General features: G+C 42.4%; 1 protein-coding gene across 2 annotated transcripts in view; it reads left to right on the top strand.

Annotated features, from left to right (window-relative positions):
* The window catches only part of LOC128329834 (pituitary tumor-transforming gene 1 protein-interacting protein-like), a 32,285-nt gene extending 7,428 nt beyond the window's left edge, over window positions 1-24,857 (top strand). Inside the window, exons 3-7 of one of the 2 annotated variants that reach the window (XM_053261595.1) lie at window positions 2,364-2,472; window positions 5,893-6,004; window positions 10,042-10,110; window positions 12,498-12,544; window positions 22,899-24,857. In XM_053261595.1, coding sequence (XP_053117570.1) covers window positions 2,364-2,472; window positions 5,893-6,004; window positions 10,042-10,110; window positions 12,498-12,544; window positions 22,899-22,975 — 414 coding nt within the window. In that variant the 3' untranslated portion in view covers window positions 22,976-24,857. Of the gene's footprint in view, window positions 1-2,363; window positions 2,473-5,892; window positions 6,005-10,041; window positions 10,111-12,497; window positions 12,545-15,151; window positions 18,335-22,898 lie in introns of those variants that run through there. The other variant, XM_053261596.1, reaches the window with a different exon arrangement.
* Window positions 24,858-25,560: the final 703 nt, after the last annotated feature.

Here is a 25,560-nt window from a genome sequence, read left to right as displayed (position 1 = left end):
CTGTATCTATCATGGACAGTAACCATTTAGAGGAAAGAGTTTGGGACAGTTGTTGTTGTTTGCTGCCCTTTTTTAGAGGTGTAGTTTCAACGAGAGCTTTAACATACATGGAGCCTAAACTTCTGAAGATAAAGTTAGAAAGGAGATGTAAGAGTTCGGGGGATAGACAATAAAATGAAAGAACAAGAGGGAGCTGGAACAGAGTAGAGCCAGGAGGTAGTAGTAAATTACAGGAAGGAGAGGAAGAAATGGGGGTAGGGGCCAGCATGACGTGGAGCTGTTCCGTTGACATAACGCTCTGCCCTGGGGCTATTGCGGACTTGTAAATAGCCCCAATGCTGGTTAGAATGAGCAGTTGCACAAGCAGCACTACCACAGTTTCCCCCATTGTGGTACTCGAGCAATGCTGGTTCGGAACAGTGTCAAGGCTGCTTACGAGTCTGCGGCAGGCCCAGGGTGGAGCATTATAGCAACGGAACACTGCATATTATGCCAGCCAGTGTTTCATGGATGAAAGAGAAGGAGAAAAGTAAGGTGGAAAAGAGTAATTGCTAGTGCGCGCGCGCACACACACACACACAGAACCATCCTTTTTGTCATGCTCTTCTAAAATGTTTATGCAGCATGGCACTAAAACGGTTCCTACACAGTTTATATGTTGTGGAAGTGAGTCGTGTCTAGGCTATGGTGTCGTTATTAAAACAGTGTCAAAATGTATGTTGAGATCAGTCATATCACTGGCAGTGGTCAGAGTTGCTCGGGTGACAGGAGGATGGATGAGACTGAGAAACTGCTGCAATATCATCAGTATTGTCCTTGAAGAAAGACAAGTCTGGACTTTATGAAATGGATTCATATGCACATAAACACAAAATACAGTGCTAAAAAGGGAGAGGTTCATTAGCCCCTATGTATGCAATGCAGAAACATTAATCTAGAAAATACATAGGTAGTTGGTGAACAAAGTACCCATGCTCATTTGAGTAGAAAATAAAAACAAATAAGGTGTGAAAAGAAATGTGGAAGTACTTAATCTCCACTAAATAAAACTTCTTTGCACTTGTCATTTCCTTAAACTTAGTATAGTTAACTTAAGAAATGCTGGCTAGTTTTAAAAAAAAGTCTAGTACATTTATTATCCATTTTCAAAAAAATGTTAAAAAGGTGTGAGTTTGTAACGGGGTAACTTAGTAAATAACATGCCATGCCTTTGTAGTGGGCTCTGGAAGTTATAGAGAAAATGTTAATGGGAGAAATGGCTCTTAGGATGTTATTGTTGTAACTGATATAGTCTGAACTCTGAATGGGTTCTGAGTCTTGTATATTAGCTATTTATTTAAAAAAGAGAGAGAGAAAACAGCCTCTCTAGCAAATGCTGTCAACTCTGACAACTGGGCCAGCTGTCACTAACGTAAAGGTACAAGGCTGGTGCATTCCTCAGAAGTAGGAGGAAGAAGTATTTTTGACTAACTCTATGACTGTAATGATCCTTTATGCTCAAAAATTGAAGTGTGTGTGGGGTGCACTTCATATTTTTGCTCTGCCCAGTGTGCAGAAATGTCTACTTCCATTTCTGTAACAGTCCTGCTGAATGCAAGAGTTACAGTCTGAAGTTAATAGAGAATTAAAAATAGTGGCTTGCATGCTGCACAGCGAAATGGTGCAGCAGCACCTCGGCTCCTGCACATGTCTAAGACCCCACCAGCACTGTTGTGGAATGGGGCTTTTCTGCTGTGACTGCAGATTGCGCAATTACCATTGGGAAACACTACCTCCAAGGTTTCCAATTGAGGTAGAGTCACACAGTTGCAGTTGTGCAGCTTGAAGTGAAAGAGCCCTGTCCTACAACAGCCTTGGTGTTTTCAACACAGACAGCAGTGTGGATGGTGCTGTATCATTGACATTGTGCCGTGCCGCATGCAAGCCATTGGCTGACATCCTGACTAACACAGCATGCATGCTTCAGGGGACTGCAGAGGTGCAACGGGACCCATCACGCAACTCCCCCAGTCCTTGTACATGCTTCTGCGCAACAGTCCTTAGCGTCTGGAGCACTCCCTGCACTCTGGAAGGGCTCTGCAAGGCTGGAAACACATTGCCGAAGGCCAGCGACATGTTTCCGAGCCCTTCTGGAGAGCAAGTAGTGCTCAGAAGCCTGGTGACTCTTGCTTTATCACATGTGTGCAGGGAGCAAAGGGGGTGTTGCGCAAGGAGGGAGTTGTGTCACACCCCTGCAGTCCCACGAAACGTGCAGACCTCATTGGTCAGGCTATCAGCCAGTGTTAAATTACCAGGGTTGCTTGTTTGGTAGAAACGCCTTGAGAAAAATTCTCGTGTTTCACTTTTGTCACTTCTTTTTTTAGTGTCTTTGGTGTGCTACAAATTCCACTTGTGCAGACTATCCTGTGGGGAAGCTGTTCCCAACCTCCTCAGTGTGCGAATTTCCAAAGGCTTATTGGGCAGTTTGCTGGGGTAGGTACCAATTGTAACTAGTAAGAACATAGTTGCTTCTGATGTAAGCTATAACATGTCTTTGATCGTTATGCATGAATTGTTAATTTGGTTTCTCTTGGTGGCCAAGATTTTGTTTTATATATGTGCAGTTAGCTTTATGTGAGCTTTTCATGGGCTTTATGATAGTTCTGCACACAACACTTAAGTTGCCTTTATTAGATTGCCTGAAGCTTCTGTTATAAAGACAGTGAGGCTACTCTCACAAGCAGCCAAGCCCAGAGTTAGGCAGCCAAGCCTGGGCTTGGCTGCCCGTGAGAACCTCCAGGATCCACATGGATCCCAGCAGCGTTGTGGCACTAAACCTAGTGCTGAAGCCCAGCTCTTCGCCTAGAACAAGAGTTATTAGCCCAGCTCCCAGGATCATGTGCCGCGTGGGTTGCTTGCACCTTGTTCGGAGACAGAGATGGGGGCCTAGAGCACCTGTCCCTGGGGGAACCCCCCAGTGCACCATACCTGGCATGCTTTGCACTGTGGGATATCCAGAGGCCAGGGCAACTAGTCCCGGCCTCAGAGTGATCTGCCCTGCTCCACGCTGCACAGAGCACTGCTGATGATGTGGGGGCACTCTCCGCTTTCCCACTGAGCACAGCGTGATATTCTGGGAGGTAGGCAAGGTTTGTGAAGCCTTCTCCCCAACCCGGTAGGTCATGTAAATAGCCCCAATGTTTCACTGGGAAGGGTTTTCCTGAATCGTTTACTAGTGACCGCTGATACAGAGCAGAAAGAATCAAGTTTTTGCTAGATTGAAGGTCTGAGAATAAAGCTGAGCTTTTTAAAAAAAGAAGAAATAAATTTTCTCCTCGTGGTTTTTCTGCTTTGGGGTCAGTTAATATGTTATACAGCTGCTGATACACACATTTCACACAATAATTCTGCTTGAATAACTAGCCTAATATACAAGGAGAGTATTTGTGCAATGGACAAATTGTGTGACCAGGGGACATTCCAAAGAGAGATTTCCCTGCTCCACAAAACCAATCTGTAGTACTGCTTGAATTGTATTGAATTATGGACAGTAACAGAAAGGAGAGATGTGATTGGTTTCTGCTTAACCACATATGGACCTTAAAGTTAAATAACAATATTTAGAAACCTCTCATCCTGCAGTTTAATTCTCTCACTTTAAAATGTATATCTGATTTATATAGTTTTTAGTGGATGTCCATTCCCTCCCCCGATGTCTGCCTAATCCTACAGATTATAACAATCCCAATCACAATAATCAAAATTAAAGAGTTGACCAGGATCTCTGAACCTTGCAAAGCTGATTGTGAGAACCTATAATTTCTGGACAATCCTAGTAAAACTGTTGTGGTTAAAGTAGATTTAGCAAAGATAAATAACTAGGACCAGATCCTGGTTATCTTTCCTAGTTAAATGTGGTTTAATCATAGCAGTTTGGCCAGGATTGCCCATAAATTCTGGGTTCTCACATTCGGCTCTGTGAAACTCATCCATCCTGGTTAAATCTTTCACCAGGACTGCTGTGATTGTGTGAATGCAGCCAAAAGGGATGCACTTTGCATTGGGTAGAATTAAAACTTGCATCTGCCTGTAAGCCTAGAGGCACTTATCTTTTAAATGAACAACAAATCCTGCACTAATGTTCTTAACTATTTTTATGCATTCAGCATTATCTTGGGATGCTTTATCATCATCATCATATACTGCTTCTTAGCAAAACAGTTCTTAAGTGGCTTACATAGGAAAAGCATAATAAGATGCTGGTTCCCTGCCCCCAAAGGGTTAACAACCTAAAAATATGTATGTATGTTGTGAATTTTAAGACTTTTTGGATAAGAACTGGGCTGTTGAAATGTGAGAAGCAGCACCTTGTTCCTTTTGGAGTCAGAATTTGTATCTCTGTTTCTTGATGGATGGTGTCTGCTTGGGTTTTGTTTTTGTTTTGTTTTGTTTTTTTTGCAGAGTGGGTGGTTGGGGGCAGAGAGATAGAATGGCTACATCTACAGACAATTAAAGGTAAAGTGTGCCCTCGAGTCAGTGTCGATTCCTGGCGACCACAGAGCCCTGTGGTTTTTCTTTGGTAGAATACAGGAGGGGTTTACCATTGCCACCTCCCGCACAGTATGAGATTATACTTTTTAGCATCTTCCTATATTGCTGCTGCCCAATAGGTGCTTCTCATAGTCTTGGCAACATACCAGTGGGGATTTGAACCGGCAACCTCATGCTTGCTAGGCAAGTCATTTCCTGCTGTGCCATTAGGTAGCTACAGACGATTAGGTGGTGAAAACATATACTAACTTGTGAGACAGGGCTTGACAAATCCCAGGCACCAGGGAGCCAAGGCGTCTAGAAATTGAACTGTAGCACCTAGACTAGGATATTCAGAGGTAGAGTCATTTAATTAAAAAATATATTTGTCTCAGGCAGCCCGGTTTCTGCTCTAAGTATGTTACTTGTATAGGGGATAAAGAGAAGTCCATTTGCCCCTGCTCTACCTGCTACAATGTCTGTCACTAAATCTAGTAATTTTGTCAAGTGTCCATTGACTGGCTTCTAGATCCAAAGAAAATTTTCTCGCTGCTATGAGAAGTGCCTGACAATGTGTCAAGCAGATTTCACTTTACAGAATGACACCAAACTATCTGCCAGAAAACTTGCCAAGTGCAGAAAGTTAACAGATTTCTTATGCAACATACCATAAAGAAAATTTGGCATGAAGTTAGTACTTTGAATATATCCCTTTCAGATACAATGTGGAACTGATTTTCTAGGGTTCTCTGTACTTGCCAAAAAGAATTATATTATTTGTGTCACTGTTGCTAAAATACAGGGTTGTGTTTTTTCAAATTATGAGATCTTTTCATATTCATTGGTGTGCTGATGAGGCTAGGAGAAAATCAAGGATCATGCTTGGATATGAAATTGTGGAGTTAACAAATGTGAACTCCACTTGTGGCCTACCCAGTCAGATAGAATCTGTTTAAACTGGGTGAATGCTTTTCACAGTGATCAATATATCTGCTCTACCAAACAACTAAATTTCTCTGACATCATTGGGGTGCAGTACTTTTGTATTGTGAGTGTCTATGCATCCCTGGCTGCTATTAGGAGAACATAAGAAAAGCCCTGCTGGATCAGGCTCAAGGCCTATCTAGTCCGGAATTCTGATTTACATAGTGGCCCACCAGATGCCTCTGGAAAACCCACAGGCAAGAGATGAAGGTGTGCCATCTCTCTTGCTGTTGCTTTTCTGCAACTTTTATTCAGAGGCATCTTGCCTCTGAGGCTGGAGGTGGCCTATAGCCCTCAGACTTCTGATTAAGGCCTGGGCATGCTAAATACCTACCTTTATTGTTCATTTGTCAATCTTGTAATTTCAGATGTACTAATTCTGCTTTTTGATTTTCACAGTCAGTTTTGAGGCCATGATCATCAGCATGGGTGTTGTAGCAGGTATCCTTCTACTGCTCATAGTATGCTGTTGCTGTCTCTGCTACTTCAGGAAAAAAGGTCGTCTTAGGGGGTAAACCACTTTTTAAAAAGTAGATTTTCTTATTTTTTGTTCCTGACTTTGTCACTTGTGATCCATAATAAAGTTGTCATTGAAATTTTAAGTTTGGAAGTAAAACAAATTTCTGGAAACCACTGAACATTAATTAAGCCCATCCTGTTTTCTTGGATAACACCTTCATGAAACTGTATTACATTTATTCATGTACTCTGTTAGGACAAACTGCATTAGAAAACAAAAATAATGTAAGTGGCTGACATCCAAACTAATGGTACACTAGCTAGTACCACTAACTTGAAAGCATGCATTCCAGACTAGAGTTGCACTGGTGTAACAGTGTTTTGGTGCAACCTGTGACAAGTCTTCTGCTGTGGAACCTCTTCCTCCATCCATATATGTTGCAGGGAATGATGCAAAGCTGCCTACTATCCTTGCTATACACACGCAATGCTTGCACAAGAGGCCGAGCAACTTTGAGCACCCACTCAGTTACATGAGCTCCTTGCACATGTGTAACTTGGTTTGTTGCACTAGTGCAGCATTAGTCTTGTCAGCCAATACCTTTCAGATGATTTGGTCAAATTATGGTTTAATTTATCTGAGGAAAAGAATCTACAACATTTTAGGCGGCAGAGATCATTGAAGTCATTGCCACTGATGGCACCGGGACGTAAATCCGAGCACTTGGATCTCTGTGTATTGATTTAAACTGGAACCACATATACATTGTTAAGTACTGCATGGAGGATGGTAATCACAGCTAGAGCTAGATAGATGATTATGAGATAATCAAAAGCAGCCATAGCCCCTTTCCTGGAGGCATGCCAGGGTTCCTTGTGGGCGAATAGCTTTCCAGACCCACCTCACAGTCCTCTCTAAGTAAAAAAAAAAAGTTGTATTAAAAAGAAATGCATTCATTTCTTCAGTTTGCTACTATAATGGTTGCAACTGCAGTTACAAAAGCCCATAAGAGATAGTGCAGGCTGGTTTGAACTTGGCCTGGATTTAAAGAGAAGATCTCTCTGAATCCTTAGTCTTTGTAGTTACAACGGGGCTTAGTGTTGACCCTCTGCTGCAGCTGAATGTCAAAGTGACTGTGCTTAGGCAAACTAGTCCTGGAGAACTACTATAACTGTTGCTCATGAACATAAAAATTGCAGCCTATATATGGTCTGAGATTAAACATGACACCTGTACAAAGTTCATTAGAATAAAACCTCTAGAATCAGTAAGTTTGCATTTTGGACAGTTTTCGTTCCAGAGACCTTCCTAGATCAATGCATCTGGCTCCTCTTCAGCTATGTAGGTGGTTTTCATGATCACCTGTGATAAGATGGCACTTGCTTTGGTGATCATATCCTGTAAGAGAATCTCCCAGGCTACCATAGTAATTTTACATGTTTAGTTGAAAGCCATTGTATAAGACTAGTTTTCCATATGGATCATTGGCACAAAGTAATTACACAAACATTGTACAAAAAGGCAAAGCATATTTAGGCGTTTATATGCAAGTTGCAAGTATCACCTTATAACCTGATCCTATGGTGGCACATCAGCAGAGCAGCTGCCGACTGTTAAATGGATAACTTGTTGCCTTTTGTTACATTACATAATTTCTCCTGGATGGATGAGCTGCCGACTGTTAAATGTTCTTCTTCTTTTATATACAGGAGAACCTTGATATTGGCGGGGGTTCCATTCCAGGCTGCAGCCATGGATATGGAAACCGTGAATATCGGGTAATTGATCCTATGGGATCGCGGAGGTTAGGTTTCCAGTCAGCCGAAAATGACCAAAAAACAGCCGAATTTCACGGGGGGTGGAGCTTCTTACCTTGCTGTGCTCCACCTGAGTTATGCTGTGCCCCCAAATTGGTGTCCCCCCCATTTTTTCACAAGAACGGGAGCCCTTTTGTTGCTCCATCAAAGAAAATGGCAGCTGGAAATGACCTCCGCAGTCATTTCCAGCCACCTCTGACCCGCAGATACGTGAGGTCATCATGTCCCCTCCCCCCCATGCCATTTTTCCACATATGCCAAAGTCAGGTGTCTTTTTCCTGAATATACACAAATTTGCGGATGTGGACTCTGGATTACAAGGTCCACCTGTACATTACATTTAAACTTGTAAACTCACACATCTTTATGGTGTATTTAGGCTATGACAAAATATAAAATATTGTTGAATCTTAATACTTAATTTTCAAATCCACAATATGGCCAGACCAAATACATCTAATGTCAAAACACATAACACAAAACACCCTTCCAACAAAGTGGTATTCAGGTTAAGTAGTCATAGTGTTTAAAGTGTACACCTGTTTTCACAGATGCTACCCATTTCTTTTTAAACCTGCACAGAAAATGTGAGTAACTAATCAAACGTTTGAGTCTCCAGGTGTAGTGGTACAAAGAATTTCTTCCAAGGGTACTTTGAACGATGCCAAAAGGTGCCAGCCTGAGGAGTAGAATCAACAGCCATCCAGTTATAGATGAGCAGTGTTATTCGCAGGATTTAGTACCCAGACGTCTGAGTCAGTTCCATAGTGTGTCAGCTGGCAGGCAGGCTCTCGCAGGAATCAGCTCTCAAGGAGGTGGTATTTTCCTTTTATTTCAGTAAATGCCATAGGTGCTCTAGAGTAAAGCATTACTTGTTGCAGAGGTTTTGCATATGTCAAACTTAATCTTGCTGAAGGAAACCAGTTGCAAAAAAATTGTATCACTAGGGTCTGGGAATGTGTATAAAGGTCATTTTTGCTGCTTTAATGCTTTAGTGGTTCAGTTTTAAAGAATGTGTGCTTTAGTTGTACGCATGTCCTGTCTGAGGTTTGCCTCTATTTCAGTTGGCATTCATTAAAACAAGGACTTGCCATCCACAGCACATTCTGAAGGCCTGGAATACCCACCATTAGGGACAGTTCAGACATAACAGCAAACCAGCAACTGGCTTATTCTGAGCACGACCCAAAGAAAAACTATAAGGTGGAACAAGGATGTGCAGATAAAGTAAAGATGTGACAAATATATGGATCTGACTGGCTATGACTCCATGTTGAGTGTAAAGCTGGGTTTAAAAAAATAAAAGTCTAGTTTTCTGATGAAGAACCATATAAGCTTCAAACATGTCAGCTGACTTACAGATAATTCCATTAAAGACAATTCTGTAGCACCTTTTGGTTAGTTCTGGTTTTCTCTAACATTCATTACATATCATGTCCACTGGATGTCAGTCTTATTTCCTCGAAGTGCTCATTAAAGAACTTGAATCTGCTATTTCCTATATTTCAGTCTAAATATGTTGATGTTTGATATGTTGGTTATGATACTGTTGGGCTAAAAGCCAGGAAGAGTCATATTAAGGCCCCTCTCCTGTGACCCTTATTCCATGCTTTACTTTCTATTGTGAATTCACGCAGGCAATCAGCTGTTTACCATGCCAGTCAGTAGGCAAATTACACCCATTTCCTGTCCTCCTCATTTCATACTCTGGCATCAAAGGTCATTCTGCTTTATGCTGAATTATCAGACTGCTGGTATCTCAATTGTCTGTACTACCGGTAGCAGGCCATTGGGTCATTATGATAAGGGGAAAGTCACAACTGAATGACACATTCATAAATTTGAGCACACAATAGGGAGCAGGAGAAATCGTCCGCTGTTCACACAGACAGGTGCTTATAAAGGCAGTCTACCAGCATGCTATTCTACAGATTCCACTCTTTAGCATAAGGGTTAATCCAGAATTTAGAATTATCAATCCATTTGATAACATTCCTTCAAATAAGATTTATGTACAAGGACTACTTTTAAAGAACTCAAAGAGCTGAAGGGAGAATGCATTTCCCCCCCAAATATCTGTACGTAAAAAATATAATGGACCTATTGCAGACCTTTTAAGCTGATAAAACATGAAGACCCTGAAACAGGAGTTGTTGAACTTCAACTCCCATGTTCCCCAGCAATGACTCATTGTTTGCCCACCTCTGCCCTAGAAAGGTCATTACTGGCTTGCAACTTACTTGATGTAAAACATTGTTTCCTTTTTCTTAGGAGACTTGCTGAAGAAGAAGAAAGCTTTATTAGAGATCGGGAAGAAAAAAGAATGCAGTCCCTTCAGCGGTATGTTTAGAAGCTTTATTAGTTCATTTCTAATCTTTATTAGGCATTACACTGCTGGTCCCTACAAGTTACAACCAATGCAGCCGAGAGTGCATTCAACTCCTCTGTTAGAGGGTTTCAGCCCCCTTAAAGGGCGGTTTGTGACTTATGGGCAGTCTCCTGGCTTATAACAAGCAGGCCTCCAGTTCTGCTTCACTACCAGTGGCAGCGGTGCAGCAGCGAAATTGAATGCAACAGTGCTGGTGCCGACGACATTAGACACGCTGTTTCCAACTGCAGCATGGCTAGGCTTGCCATTTTGGTGCTGCTCCATTCTATTATCTAAACCCCTGCTGGCTCTTGGGTGCAAGAATCCAATTCTGCTGTATATCTATGTTATTTATAACTTGCACTCCTTGCCAGAAGGTGTCCAAGGTGACACACACTTTTAAAAAATGACTATAAATTTCTTTTTATAAAGAGATTATAAATCTCTTTCTAATAGTTCATGACAGCCCCTTTGCATCTTCCTCTGACAAATGACCTGAGTTGATTCATGGTTAGAGCAGGACAGATTTTTTAACAATGGCCCCCACCACCGTGCTTACGTTTTAGACAATTTAGAACACATGGAGGCAGGGGAAATAGGAAGTATCAGTAGTAATCCTCACATTCTTAGTTGTAAGGCAGTGGGAAACTTCCCCCGCCCCCTGTTTATTTTGCTATATCAACGGGGATGGATCTTGCGCGGGGTGGGGGGAGATCTTCCAGACAGTGGCCAACTTCCAAACTAACAGTGTATGCATGGAATAAGATCTTGTGCACAGGTTGGGTTGGAGTGATTTTAGCCAATCCCTCCTTTCTACTGCATTTTCCAAAAGGTTGGCCCTCCCACAAGCCTTACGGACATATTTTTGTAGGCACACAGCTGCAGAGGTAAGGGAGGGATTTAAAAACAAAGCAAAACACCTCCTGCTGGTTGCATGCACAAAACTTTATTCCATGTACAGGAGACCCATGAATATTGTGGGTGTGACATTTGAGGAAAGTACCACAGGTGTTGACTCCGCAGTATTCAAATTCTAAACTGAACCCAAACGATGGGTTTATGTTCTTTATGGGTGGTTCCTAGAGATTTAAAGTTTAAATGTCCAATCTCTCGCTGCTTCTCAGCTGGCACAGGAGAATGGATATTTAAGGTTTAAATACCCAGTCTCTTGCAGCTTCTCAGCTGGCGTGCAGGTATGGACATTTAAGCTTTAAACCCCCCAGGAACAGCCTCCATGCTTCTCAGCAGGTGTGCATGTGGCGCTGGGAGGTTTTAAGTTTAAATACCCAATCTTTCACTGCCTCTCAGCTAGCATTTGGGGATGCACAATCAAATTTTAAACAGCCTGTGCACCTGCTGAGAAGCACAGAGACTGCTCCTGGGAGTTTTCAAGTTTAAATGTCCATACCTGCACGCCAGCTGAGAAGCAGCATGAGACTGGGTGTCTAAACCTTAAACCTCCTGCACACTGCATCTCAGCTGGCGTATGGGCTGCTCCGGATAGGCCAACGAGTTTTTATACCAAAATCAAGTAATATATGGGGAATATTTGATCTCTCTCAAGAATCCCACTGCTGCTTTGTGTAATCTTTGGCACATAGAGTAAAGTGAGAGGGTTACATTTCGGTTTTATAGGCTGCTATTCTTTCTTGGTCTCAAACAAATGTTAGGGATGGGAATGCAGTCTGTTGATCAGCTGGGAGAAATTAAATCCATTGAAGAGTTTATACTAAATCAGCCCAGTGAATCTTGTGAAAATCCATGCAAATGTCCCTGCCATGCCTTGAGTCAAAGGCATGGATCTCTTGTAGTTCATGTCTTCCATGTCATGCTAAATTTATTACAGGCTTTGGGCTATCAAGGAGCAGTAGATCTTCAAGCAGTCTTTTCAGCTACAGCTACTAAGATTATCAAGGGGGGAGGTGAGACTGGAGGCAACCTGGGGCTAGAAAAGAAGCTCTCAGATATTTGACTATGTAAGCCATTATAGCATCTGCTATGTAAGCCGTTATAGCATCCGCCTACTTACAGAAACCTCCACATTCTCTGCGTATTGTCAAAACCTAGACGTTATTTGTTTTTCAAACAACTGTATATGCAAGACTTCATAATAAACATATGATTATCCACTGTCTGCACTTCATTTGCACACATAGATGTGAAAAAACACCTTTGAATGGAGGGCTGATCTATGACACTGCAAAGTTTATTTTGAGGCATGGATACAGCTGTGGGTGGAATCCATGTTATTTGCTTTAATAAATATGCAAGATTGGTTGTACTGATTTATCATCTTTTGTTTATAAATACCTTTCTGACAACTGTTTTTTCTGTTCCCTAATGTTCATAACCTTTGCAGGAAACATGAAAGAAAGTTGAAACACAATGAGATACGTAAGAAATATGGTATGTATAATGAAATTTTAGTAATTTAAATCTAAGTCTTCCTTTTCACCTCAAGAATTAGCCCAAATAAACATTTTTAGCAAGAATAAAGAAGCAAAGAAAGAAAAGAAAAGGCTGGAAACATTTGCATAGCCTGTAGTGTAATTCATGGAAGTTTTAGTTGGGCATTGGGTAAAACCTCTTAAGCGTTTCTGCTTGTAAAGTGAGAAGCAGATATTCCTGGTGTCGTCCTATGCACAACTTCAAAAGCCTGACATACCAAACCATGATGTCACTGCACATTTATTTTTATTATTTGTGTATGTAGGATTTTAGTGTAAAGCAGGGCTACACAACTTTGGCCCTCCAGCTGCTGTTGCACTACAACTCCCATCATCCCAAGCCATAGGAGATACCATATTACTCCCATCTTAAAAGATCTACACTGGCTGCTGATAAGTTTCCAAGCAAAGTACAAGGTTCTGGTTATCCTCTCTAATAAAAGCCTTGGTGTCCGTCCGTGGACGGACACCAAGGCGTGTGTTCGTGCCTCCCTGGCCTGTTCTGCGCCTGCGCAAAGCGCAGGCGCAGAACAGGGCAAGGGAGACACGACGGCCGGCACCCGGTGGCCATCTTGGGCGGCCAGAAGCGGCCGCCCCGAAAAAGCGGGGTGAGCGGCGCCGGCGAACACTGGCCGCCGCCGCCTTGCCCAGAGGACACCCGCGGCGACAAGGGAGAGGCCCCAGGGAGCGGAGGACCTGGCCAGAGCTGCGGGCGGCGGCGGGTGGCGGGCCCGCTGGAGCCGCGGGCCGCCGCGGCGGTGGGTGGCGGGCCCGCCGGAGCCCTGGGTGGCCGCCCCGGCCGGAGACACGGGCCGCGGTGGGTGGCGGGAGGGGGAATGGCGGCGGAGGCCCAGACCGCCGCAGGGAGACGGAGGCCGGGACCGGGGGCCGAGCGAAGGCCGAAGTAAACAGAAAAGCAAAAATACAGCCTCCGCCGCTGCCTCCGAAATCCCACCCTCCCTCCCTCCCAGCTTCCAAAACCACCTTACCCTGTCCCGTTACAGTTGAGCAAAGAAAGTCCAAAATTGAGGAGGGAGAAAGGAGCTCTCAAGCAGTGCTCCTCCCTCTTCAAAGGCTCTGCCCAAACTGGCGCTTGGGTCCCAAGCGCCAGTTCGGGCAGAGCCTTTGCAGAGGGAGGAGCACTGCTTGAGAGCTCCTTTCTCCCTCCTCAATTTTGGACTTTCTTTGCTCAACTGTAACGGGACAGGGTAAGGTGGTTTTGGAAGCTGGGAGGGAGGGAGGGTGGGACTTCAGAGGCAGCGGCGGAGGCTGCATTTAAAAAAAAAAAACAGTAAAGGGGAGAGGAAAAGGCTAGCGCCCGTTATTATAACGGGCTTCAGAACACTAGTATCCTATAAAGCCCTAAACGGCTTGGGCCCTGGGTATTTAAGAGAACACCTTCTTTGCTATGAACATCACCACCCATTGAGATCATCAGGAGAGGTTCGTCTGCAGTTGCCACCGGCACGGGCCTTCTCCATTGCTGTCCCGAGGCTGTGGAACACACTTCCTGCTGAAATAAGAGCCTCTTCATCTCTTACAACTTTTTAAAAGGCAGTCAAGACGCATTTGTTCACCCAAGCTTTTAATTAGACATTGTTTTAATTGTGCTTTAATAGTTTTAATGTTTTAAATTTTAATTGTTGACCAATCTTTTTATTGGTTGTTTTTATTGTCTTGTAAACCACCCAGAGAACTTGCGTTTTGGGTGATATAGAAATGTGATAGATAGATGCCAAAAGGCAGGGATGATGGAGTTGTAGTCCAAGATCTGCAGGACGGCCAAAGTGTTGCAACCCCAGTGTAAAGCATTACACCTGCCCTTGATGTGAGTGTTAGTCTGAAATGAGACATTTAATCTTTAGGGTTCCCCTGGAACATCGTTATCAGGAGATCGAGAGGTGTGGAATTATTTTTGGCTTTCCAACTAGTAAACATACATCTGATTGGGCTGTTTTTTCAGATTTCCCCCTGGAAGTCTTATCCTATTATGCAACTATTTTTCACTTTTATATTCCATTCTTCCTCCAAGGAACTTGGGATGGCTATCCCTTTTTATCCTCACAAGTAGGTTAGGCTGAAAAAGTGTGATGGAGACCAAGTTGGTATTTCAACATAGGTCTAGCCCAAGTCCAGCACTCCATTTATTTTTCTGAAGCAATTGTATCCCACTTCACCACCTAAATGACTTTTCAAGGCAGCTCACAATAAATTACTAAATCATGAACATTTTTTGGTTTTGAATAGACACATACTAAAGTCCTGTTCAGGCATTTTATAAGCCAGAGGTGCTATACTTGTGTATGGCATCTACCTCTGTGGGTTTCCCTCTCTGAAACCAAGCCCCCATCCTTGATCTCCACCGTTACAGCATTTATCTACAGAGATAAATGCTGTACTTAGGAAGAGATTCATCCTGTGTTGTGGAGCTAAGGGATGCCTCAGCAGTCCAATCATAGCGAGAATCTCTCCACCAGAATCTCTCTGCAGAAAAACACTGTAACTTGTGGTGAGCTGGGAGCATAGAAAAATGTTCTGAAATGCTTTCTGGTTTTTTTGTCTTAAGTCTGTGGCTGCTTGGTGCCCAGACAGAGTCCTTGACAATATATGGAAAAAATGTGTGAAGTGTAAGTAATTTATCTATCTATCTTCTATATATATAATTCTCTAAAGTGTACCTGTGGCTAATCCTGCGCGTGGCAGCTTTTGCGAGAGTTCGCGAGCAGAAGCATTGTGGTGACTGGGCACTGGAGATTCCATATGCAGATAGGGAGGAGGAGCCTATGAGAGCAGAAGCACCATGGTGATTGGGCAGTGGGGATTCCATATGTAGATAGGGAGAAGGAGGCTGCCGTTGTGTGAACTAGATGAGGAAACAAGATGAACAAGATCTGTTAACTCAGGAAGTGGGTGGGGGGAGAGAGAAAGTGAGGGAAAGAGCGAGTGGAGGAGAGAGAAATAGAGAAAAAGAAGGGAGGAGAAGAGAAAAAGAAGGAAGGGCGAGGGATGGGCCCGAGCCTGTCAGCGGCCTGATGGGAACAAGGGGCCATGGCAGCGGCACCTATTGGCAGCAAGGAAGGGCCCAGCCCAAACCACTGCTGCTGTTTGGGGCTACCAAGGCCATTGGCGAGGTAGGCAGGCAAGGGACAGCCCCGGGCCTGTCAGTGGCCTGAGAGGAACGAGTGGCCATCGCAGTGGCAGTGAGGAAGGGCCTGGTCAACCTCTGGTGCTGCTCCTCTGGAGAGGAGAAGGGCTCAGGTGAGAGTGGGAAGGTCTCTGGAGATGGGAGCTACAGCTTGGCCAATTGGCACCAGCAACCGAGACCAACTGCAGCCGAGACCAAGAGGGGTGAGGGGGATGGAAGCTACCGGATGGAGGAGGAGGAGTGCAGCTCAGGTGAAGGTGGAGAGACCTCTGAGGTGAGAGGGGCTGTGGCAGGGGGTGAGGGGAGCAATCAAGTACTAGCGTGTGATGCTCTGTGCGGATTAAGCTAGTTAACTGTAATGCCATAGTTGGGTGTTTTTTTAAAACTTCCTTAATTTTGATCTTGAAGCTAGTAATCTGCTTTGAAATTGAGAAGATATGGTGATCAAAACATTTGGGACATGATCCAGCTAAAGTTAAGCATTTTGGCCACCTGCTTCTGTGGTCTGGTATGTTTCTTATACTGGCCAAAAAGAATTTATGCCTTTGTGTCAAAGAAGAGATTGTTGAATGAGCTGTGTAGAATGGGAGAAGAAGTAAGCCCTGTACCTAGGATTTATAAATATGTGTCAAGGAAAGTTGAATCCTGTGGTTCTCATAAGTTGAAATAAAATGTTTAAACCTCTTAATGTTAAAAAAAAAAAAAGTATAACCTTGACATGATCATGGTAGTATTCACACAACTGGATAATGTGCATGTGCAGCAGCTATCTCAGTAAGACTTTCAAGCTCCATGTGATGCTCTCACTCCGCCCCACGATCATGCACATCCATTAGAAAAGGGGGTTGGAGTGTCGTTGCCTTCAGTTCCTTTCCGATTGCTGCCAGAGCAGCACTGGGAGGAAATTGTTCTAAGTACTTGAGGACTTTATTTCTTCAAGTACCTGAAAAGGTCAGTGAGAGAGAGACTCTGTACTGCTCTGTTACAAAGCCCAGATCGCAATTTTATGACCGACTGGAAAACATTTAAGTGGTGTGGGACTTGCAAAGCTAAACTTCACTTTGGAAAGACACAACTTATATATTTTGTGTCTTGTTGAGGAACATAAGACAAACGTATGTAAGATCTGTTGTCTTTTTCATAGCAAGCGTGGAAGAACCATGAACTCCACTTAAAAGACGGCCTATATAATTTAGCATTGTAGCTGCTGCCAGTAACAATGTTGATTGCCACCCCAGCAAAAACTTTGACATCAACGCCAACCTCTACCCCACTGAGGCAAGTCACCACAATATTGATCGGGTCAACCAACCCAATACCTACACCCTCACCACCATCAGCAAAAGCTCCAAGTCCTAGGGCAGAGACTTCTATATCAGCTAAAACAGTTGATATCAACAGTGAGTGCTTCAATGTTGAAGCTACTTCTGTCTACCTCAAACATCTCGAAAGAGGAGTGAAAGGGGAAAGTGAAATCCACCAAGACCACATGGAGAGAGCAACCCGGAGGAAACTAAAAGAAACTCCACAAAACATCTTTGACAACAGGACATGAGACATCAAAACACATCTCCTCCACAACTGGTTCAACTTCAGCATCGGCGTCAACATTGAAAGAGTCTACGAAACGAAAGGACAAAGCGCCTACCCTATTAACAGAGCCAAACCCACTGACATTGACCAGCCCAACTGCGATAGTCCCAACGTTAAACAAAGTTGCAACTGCAGAATCGTCAACACTGTTAGCAATACCTAACAACATCCACAAAGTCCACAGTTCTTACACTGGATACTTTGACAAGGAAAAAGGACATTCCAGTAAGGATGGAAGACTCACTGTGCTATAATGTATTGGCAATACCAATGATGTCTAAAGTCACAATGCCCTCTAGAGAACATTCCCATTCTCCACCATATTCACTGAGGGGTCACATAAGCTATGATGAGGAGGTGATTGGAATTCCAAAGACCCTTTTAATGGTCTCCTGCTCCACATAGATCAATAGATGATGAGGGGGACAGAAAGCACATCACTACAGGAGAACCTTGTTAATCACGGACTCGCCAGCCGTGGTTTCGCGTATCTGTGGTTGGGTAATAGATATATTTCTAAAGGGGAATCCGGCAAGGATTCCCCTTTACAAATAAAGGGCTTGGGTTGAAGGGGGGCAAGGGGAAAGGAGGCAACATTTTACATTAAAAAATAGTTGTGGAGGCAGCACATTTTACCTTTGAAAATTGCTGCAGACGGTATGTGGTGGACTTGTAACAAAGCCCAATCATTTTGGAGGCAAATTCACTCTAAAATGGAGCAAATCTTAGAAGTTAAACTCCCTTTTCTATCAGAAAGTTTTCTTTTAAATATGTCAAATTCTTGTGTTCCTGCTAAGTTTAATGAGCTATCTTTATATATGATCACTGTTGCTAGGATTTTATATGCTTCTAATTGGCACTCCTCTGAGTTCCCATCCTTAAATGGCTGTTTTTTTAAATTATGGGACTATGCCTCTATATCTAAAGTTACTGCTAATATGAAAAATGTTTCTACAGATTCATTTATGCTTGTTTGGGAACCTTTATAAACTTTAATATTTGACAAGGTCAGCATTTGTTCCTGAACTCTGGGTTTGACTTGTAATGCTTTTGTAACCACGCTTAAATTTTCTTTCTCTTGTTCTTTGACTTGCTTTGAAGGCTTCGCTTTACTGTATGTTTCAAGAGTTGTAATCATGTTTTCTGATCATTTTAATTAATAAAAATTCTTATATTAAAAAGAAAATTGCTGCAGAGGCGGCAACAACAGCAGGGATTGGATAGATCCAGCGGGCGCATTTTGTCTTTTTAAATTTCTGCGGAGGTGGCTGAGCAGAAGAGATCCCAGCAGAGGTGGCAACAGAGACTCCTTCTCCCTCCAAGCCTCTTTTCTGAGCATGCATGCGTACTCAGAGAAGCTTGAAGTGGGCTGCAGACTGGCACTCATGGTCAGTTAGAAGAGAGGCTTGGCAGGAGGAGGAGTCCCTGTTGCTGCCTCCACCGGGATCCCTGCTGCTCAGCTGCCTCCGTGGCAATTAAAAAAGGCAAATGAGCCCGCTGGATCTATCTGATCTCCACTGTTGCTGCTGCTTTTGCGACAATTTTCAAAGGTAAAATGTGCCACCTCTGCCACAATCCCACCTCCATCAGCAACATTTTTTAGATTTTCACCCTATTTTTGGCCCATTCCCACCACCACCCCAGAACCCAACCTCCATGGTTCCATAGCCCCAATGACCGAGTATTCGTGGTTTCAGTATCCGTAGCACTAGCTGGGAATGGAACCCCAACGAATACCGAGGTTTTCCTGTACCAGCTCAGCCCTATGAGACCAACACCATCCTCATGGCAGATGGGAATATGATCATCAGCCTTCCAGTTCATTGGACTACTACGTTCAAAGTAGGAGGTATGAGCCACCGATTCATTTCCTAAATTACACTGAGGAACTTCTAAGAGAGGATGAACGTATGTTCCATCATCCACTAGATGTCAGATGACCCTGTCACATATAGTGACCCACACTGTAACTTCAGCCACAGCTACAGCCTCTGCATCTCATACCTCAACAGATCCGAAGTCTGGTATAAGGGTTGCTACCACTTCAGCAGTAAACGAACTGGTGACAGCAACTACTACCCAAATGACAACAACAGTTTCCACCTCCTCTAATTCTTCGATTCAAGATCATCCAGAGGAGACAGCAGAGGAAGTGAATAGTGCTGAACAAGGAAATTCTGAGAAGGAAGAGGAATCCTTGACAGAGTCTGGAAGTGAAACTGAATGCATTGAGGCTCCATCTGAATCACCACCTAATGATGAATTACTTGAAAATGTCTTCAGATTCCCCAAAGGAAGAAAACACAAACCACCACTCTCTGATTATAGATATGGCAAGTGCTCTGGGTATAGAACTAAAACAAGTGACAGATGTGCAGGACTCCAGTGTTTAAATTTCTGCAAACTGCAAAAATTTCCGTACCAGTGCTTCCTGTGTTACTGCAGCATCTAAACAAGCATGGCAGAAACCATTAAGTACTGCCCCTACCTCCAAAAGATTGGAGAATATGTATAAAGTGCAAGAGGAAAATTGTGCATACCTGTTCAAACACATCCATCTCCAAACTCTTTGGCTGTAGATTATCCCTCTTTATCCAGGTCCAATAAGAAACATGCAACACCTGTGGACAAAGAAGGATGAAAGTTAGATATGTTGGGATGTAGATTTTACTTAACCTTGTCTATTTGTGTAGCCAGTTTTAGTTATTTAGTTATTTATTTATTTAAAACATTTATACCCCGCCCCTCCAGCACATTACTGCTCGGGGTGGCTCACAACATTTATAAAACAGTTACAATATAAAATCAGACTAATAAAATTAACCAAATTAAACAAGTTAAAAATCCAAGCTAAAACCACAATCAAAATTAGCTTTTAAAATTCCAAATTAAAATCTTAAAGCTAAAAACTAAGAATTATAAAAACTAAAGAACCTACCAGAGCTATACAACAGGTGAAACATTAAAAAGCCTCTTTAAAAAGATGTGTTTTTAGTTGTTTCTTAAAAACATTGAGAGAGGAAGCATGGCAAAGCTCTTCAGGGAGGGCGTTCCAAAGCTGAGGGGCCACAACTGAAAAGGCCCTGTCTCTAGTCCCCGCCAATCGGATCTCTGTTAGTGGCAGGGCCATGAGCAGGGCCTGAGATGACGAGCGGAGGGCCCTGGCAGGTTCATATTATATGGCATGTGTGTCCAGGTATCAACATGCACTTTGGGAGCAGCTACAGGAAACGACAAATACTAAGCCCGAGAACTTGGAAGAGAAGATCAAAGAACTGCAACTAAAATCTGAAGACATCACAGGACAACAGATCAGCACAGTGAGGCATTTAATGGACTGTGAACCTAAGAATATGGCTGGAGCAATTGCACTACACCAGCATGCTTGGCTACACTTGTCAACTTTGCAATATGAGACCAACTTCATGCTTATGCAGAGTGGTTACAGAATACACGTGCTCTGACTATAGGTGGAGGCAGTGGCTCTGAAACTTTGAACAATAAGCATTTAATTGGGATCCTTTGTTAGAATTAATGTAAAATAGGTTATGCTACTAATTCTCAAAATAATTCTATACAAGACCAAAGACAGTAACCCTTCTCTCTTTCACACACAATGTGTCTCTGTTTCATATCTCTGATTAATATATAATTGCAAATCAGATTTAATGTTGGTCTAATAAAGAATACTGCAGAAAATTATGAAAGCACTAGATTGTATTGTCCCCAGTGATTTTGCTAAGAAGGATCTCTCTTAAATTGACAAGGATGAATGATAGAGTAGCAAACGCTTTGTTAACCCGTTGCTAAATTAAGATGATCCCGTCTGAAATGTCAGCCGTATTTGGATTTAAGGGAATGCCTTTCCCCCACTTCACCCAACAGCTTTTCTTGCTCTATTTAAATGGTAATTACACATTTATAATGCATTGCAGGTGTCGCTCACTCTAACCGTAGTCCTTTGGGAGCACTGGAAGCAATAGAGCTTTAATAAATGGGGATACTCAGTTTGAATGGCTTCTTTGTTGTAGGATTTGTCACTTTTTTCATATGTTCTTGTATGAATACAGTTTGATTACTCAAATTATACGTTCACTGCTAAACAAGTTTGAGAAGCCTTCATATTATTTCTCAGAGTGTTATCTTTCAAAAGAAATAGTTACAATTGTTGCACACTTTCAACAATTTTGTGTCTTTATAAAATGCGCTCATGTTTTACTCATATGCTGCAGTTTTTGTTTAGATTCTGAAAAATCTAAAACAAAAAAAATTTAGATTCTGAAAGATCTTTCATAGTACAGGAGTGGTTAGGAGGTCGATCATGATCCACTTGACAACTTCTGGTGGACAAGCTAAAGGATCTCCTTGGTTGCTGGAATTCTTGCATCAAATGCTGAACTGGGTAGACTGTGATCTGATCCAGCAAGACACTTCTAATGTTCTTATGTCATCCTGCATGCAGTTTAGCATGCACACAGGGTCCAGTGGCAACTGCTATGCATTTCTGTAGGCTAATTAACACATGCCCATTACGTTAGCAATGCCATTTCCCTCCAGTGCAAAGAATCTGTTCCTCTTAGACAGTAGCACACATCATGACTCATGCCCATAACCCCGTTCTCAGAATATGATCCAGATTATACTTTGCACACACAACCCTTGTGTAGTTGTTTACCTGTTGCTCTGATATGCCATGACAGTTTAGTAATTTGCAACCCAGTGGTGATGGAAAAGAAATACATACCTGATTTGGCAAAATATTTATGGTACCTAGACAGCTTCATAGTGACCATGGCCTATTTTGTGCATTCCTGCAGCTTCTGCACTATGCCAGCCACGTTTTTCAGTCAGTTGCTGATCATCCTTGGATCACCTTGCCCTGGATCCAAGAAATTCTCTAGTTGCTAGTGATCTATAGTCAGCTGGGCCAAGCATAGTTGGTTGGAACCATTTTGTCAGGCAATAGGCAGCACAATGAAAAACAGTTTATTCCTCTAAGGTTGTGGACAAAGGATGGTGTATCATTGCTAGTGCCTGACTCTAGCATATAGTTCAAATTACCCATGAAGTTGTAAAGTGTGCTGTCAAGTAGATTTCGACTCCTGGCGCCCACAGAGCCCTGTGGTTTCCTTTTTGTAGAATACAGGAGGGGTTTACCATTGCCTCCTCCCACGCAGTATGAGATGATGCCTTTCAGCATCTTCCTATATCTCTGCTGCCCGATATAATACCAATGGGGATTCGAACCGGCAACCTTCTGCTTGTTAGTCAAGCATTTCCCCACTGCACCACTTAAGGTGGGTGCTATGAAATTGTTTAGATGCAGGCTATTGCTTTAACACTGGGTGTTAGACCAGTATGCAAGGAACAAAGCTAATCCTTTGTGATGGCTTTATATATTCTGCTTGCAATGTGTTACTAGCACAACACATTCTTCTGCAGTAGCAGGCATGTCCTGTTTTAACCAATGTATTAGCTGGTTCAGTGTAGTACAGACCATAACTTTTCAAACTGAAGGATTTTCTTGGATTTGTAATTTAATACTTTCTTTTCTGACATCCCCCCACCCCCTCAGGTCTCCTCCAGGATTCTGACCATCCGTACAGCAGATACGAGAATGATCAACTATGCAACAGATATGAGAATGAATGAAAACATACCCAGCTATGCAGACTAAAACTTCAATACCTTTCTTTGGGTTCAGTTTTTAGATGACTAAATATGTACATAAATGCTTACTGCAACATGCTGTTCACTTCTGTCCTCCTTTTTTCTTTTGATTATTGGAAGCAACATTCTTGTACATGTGTCTGGGAGCTGCCTTGTATAGAATATATCAGATTTTATTTTTCCTTTTCTAAAGCTTTTCTTTAATGGAATGTGAGTCAAGGTACACAAATAATCATGTGATTTTTCTCTTTAAACTGTAACCTTTCTAAAATAAAGGTATTGTTTTATTTTCCATGTTGCTAAATAAAGGCGCTCTTTCAATCTGTGTCAAGGAAGTGTTGGCAAGTATTTGACACTACAGATGTGTGGTATCAAGTGATGACAAATAATTACAGCCTACACCACCTTCAAGACTGTTAATAGAATGTGAGGGGCGTAAGTGAAAGAAAATAATGACAGTGTGCAGTGGGCACCTTGGCTCCAGTAATTATGTGTAGTTGCAAGCCCTAGAAGGCTTCTCTGCTGATGATCTAACTAGTACCTTCCTGTGACAGCCCAGCCTCTGAATTCACTCTGAATGTTTGAGAGTGGCAAACCTGTCCCCACCTCTTGATGTTCTGCAATGACCTTTTGACTTGGAAAGACCCCTGGCCCACAGTACTTCTTCCTACAAACCTGCTCTATCAAATCCTTCCATACAATCTTGGCAGTCAAAACCATTTTCTAGGAAGGTGACTATGCCACTTGGCAGAAGGGTGGGAGAGGAGAACTGAGCCTTTCACTGTCATGCCAGTGATTCTGTACTTTGATTATAATTTGCCTTACACTTTCTTTGTTATGGATACCAAACAATTGTGATGTATTTGTTATAATAGCCTCATGGTCACTATGAAAGACTTGAGTGTAATTAACAACAGCTGTAGAATAGGTTTTACATTGCTGAAATGTTTGTTTGCAATCATGAAATTGGTCTCCTAAAATATAGTTGAGAGATTCTGGGGACTAATCATAAACATGCCTTGGAGTTAGCATGATAGCTTCCTTGATTATTTGATAATTTTGGTGATAATGTTAAAATTTTCAATTTCCCCCCCTATTTCATTCCCTGGGGGTGTAAAATTATTATTCCAGCTATTTTAATTTTTCTAATAATGTCTAAGTTTGTGTACGTATGTGTGCATGCATGTGCTATAAGTTCCAATAATTATTTCACTGGGGGGGATAAAAGGCACATTTTAGGTGGTGATTCTGTTTCATGTAGCAGGGGAGAACTATCCCTATTCAACCCAGGCTAACATCCCTCCCAGTGGTGGTTATTGGTATCTTTCCTGTGTTTCTTTTTAGATTGTGAATCCTTTTGGGATAGGAAACCATATTCTAATTCTTTTTGCTCTGTAAACTGCTTTCTGAACTTCTTTGTTTAAAGCAGTATATAAGTAATGGTGTTATATGAGAGCCAGTCTTTTGGAGAGGTTAGTGTGTCAGACCATGTCCAGGTAGACCCAGGTTCACATCCCCATTCAGCCATGAAGCTCATTGGGTGATCTTCGGCTGGGTTATTCCTGTTGTCGAATCCTATCCTACAGGGTTGTGAAGATAAAATGGGTATGGAAACTCATGTGTGCTATCTTGAGCTCCTTGAAGGAAGGGCAGTATATAAATTTAATAAATTATTACACCCTCTGATCTTGGTTCTTGGTATGCATGTTATAGGATATGAAAAACATGTTGATTTTGGCTATGTAGATGTTTGATTCTAGATTGTTATGGTGCGCTTGTTCACTACCTTGAGCCATTTATTGGAAAGGTTGCATATGTACGTTAATAAAGTGTTCATGAATTATTTACTTTTTTAAAGTGGTAAGAGGTTCTTCAAGTGTCTTATGTCAGAAGAATAGTGTGGATTTGGAATATAGAATTGTCAATATGCTGATGATGGCAAACTTTAGCTTTGCTTTTCCTCAAATTCCAGTGACGCAGAGGGTTCTCTGAACCACTGTCCAGATGAGGGCCAATAAATTGAAGCACCCTAGTAGCTGAATGTAGATCCACATCTCCTCACCTAAACTGACAACATTTATTTAACATCACTCTGATTTCCTTTTAAAAAAAAAATCCCCCTCCATTTTCAAAATGGTTCAGGAGGGAGAATTATTTTATATTTACCATCAGTTCTATAACTGACATGTGTTGGTAAAACTACAAAGATTGCAATCCTAAGCATACTTTGCTAAAACCAAAGGGACTGCCTTCTGATTCAATATGATTAGGATTGCGCTGAGAGTACTACTGTGACATACCATTCTTTTTCCATTATCTTGTGGCACGCGGAAATACAAAATGATGTGGGGATAATGATTTTCCTCTAGAAAATGACAAGCGAGCAACACATTTTGTGTAATGTGCATTCAGAAGATACAGCTTAGAATCATTTCAAGTGGTGCTATTAATCTAAAATATTGTAACTGTTAGAAGAAAGCATTCATACAATGGGAAGCCTTTGGTGCGTAGAAGAGTGCAAAACAGATTTCCCAATCAGTATTGTTAAACAGTGCCTGAAAGTAGAC

The sequence above is a fragment of the Hemicordylus capensis genome, chromosome 6 (genome assembly GCF_027244095.1).
Source record: "Hemicordylus capensis ecotype Gifberg chromosome 6, rHemCap1.1.pri, whole genome shotgun sequence".
Classification (NCBI taxonomy): Eukaryota; Metazoa; Chordata; class Lepidosauria; order Squamata; family Cordylidae; genus Hemicordylus; species Hemicordylus capensis.
Note: the sequence above shows the minus strand (reverse complement) of the source record. Positions and strands in the feature narration are given on the sequence as shown.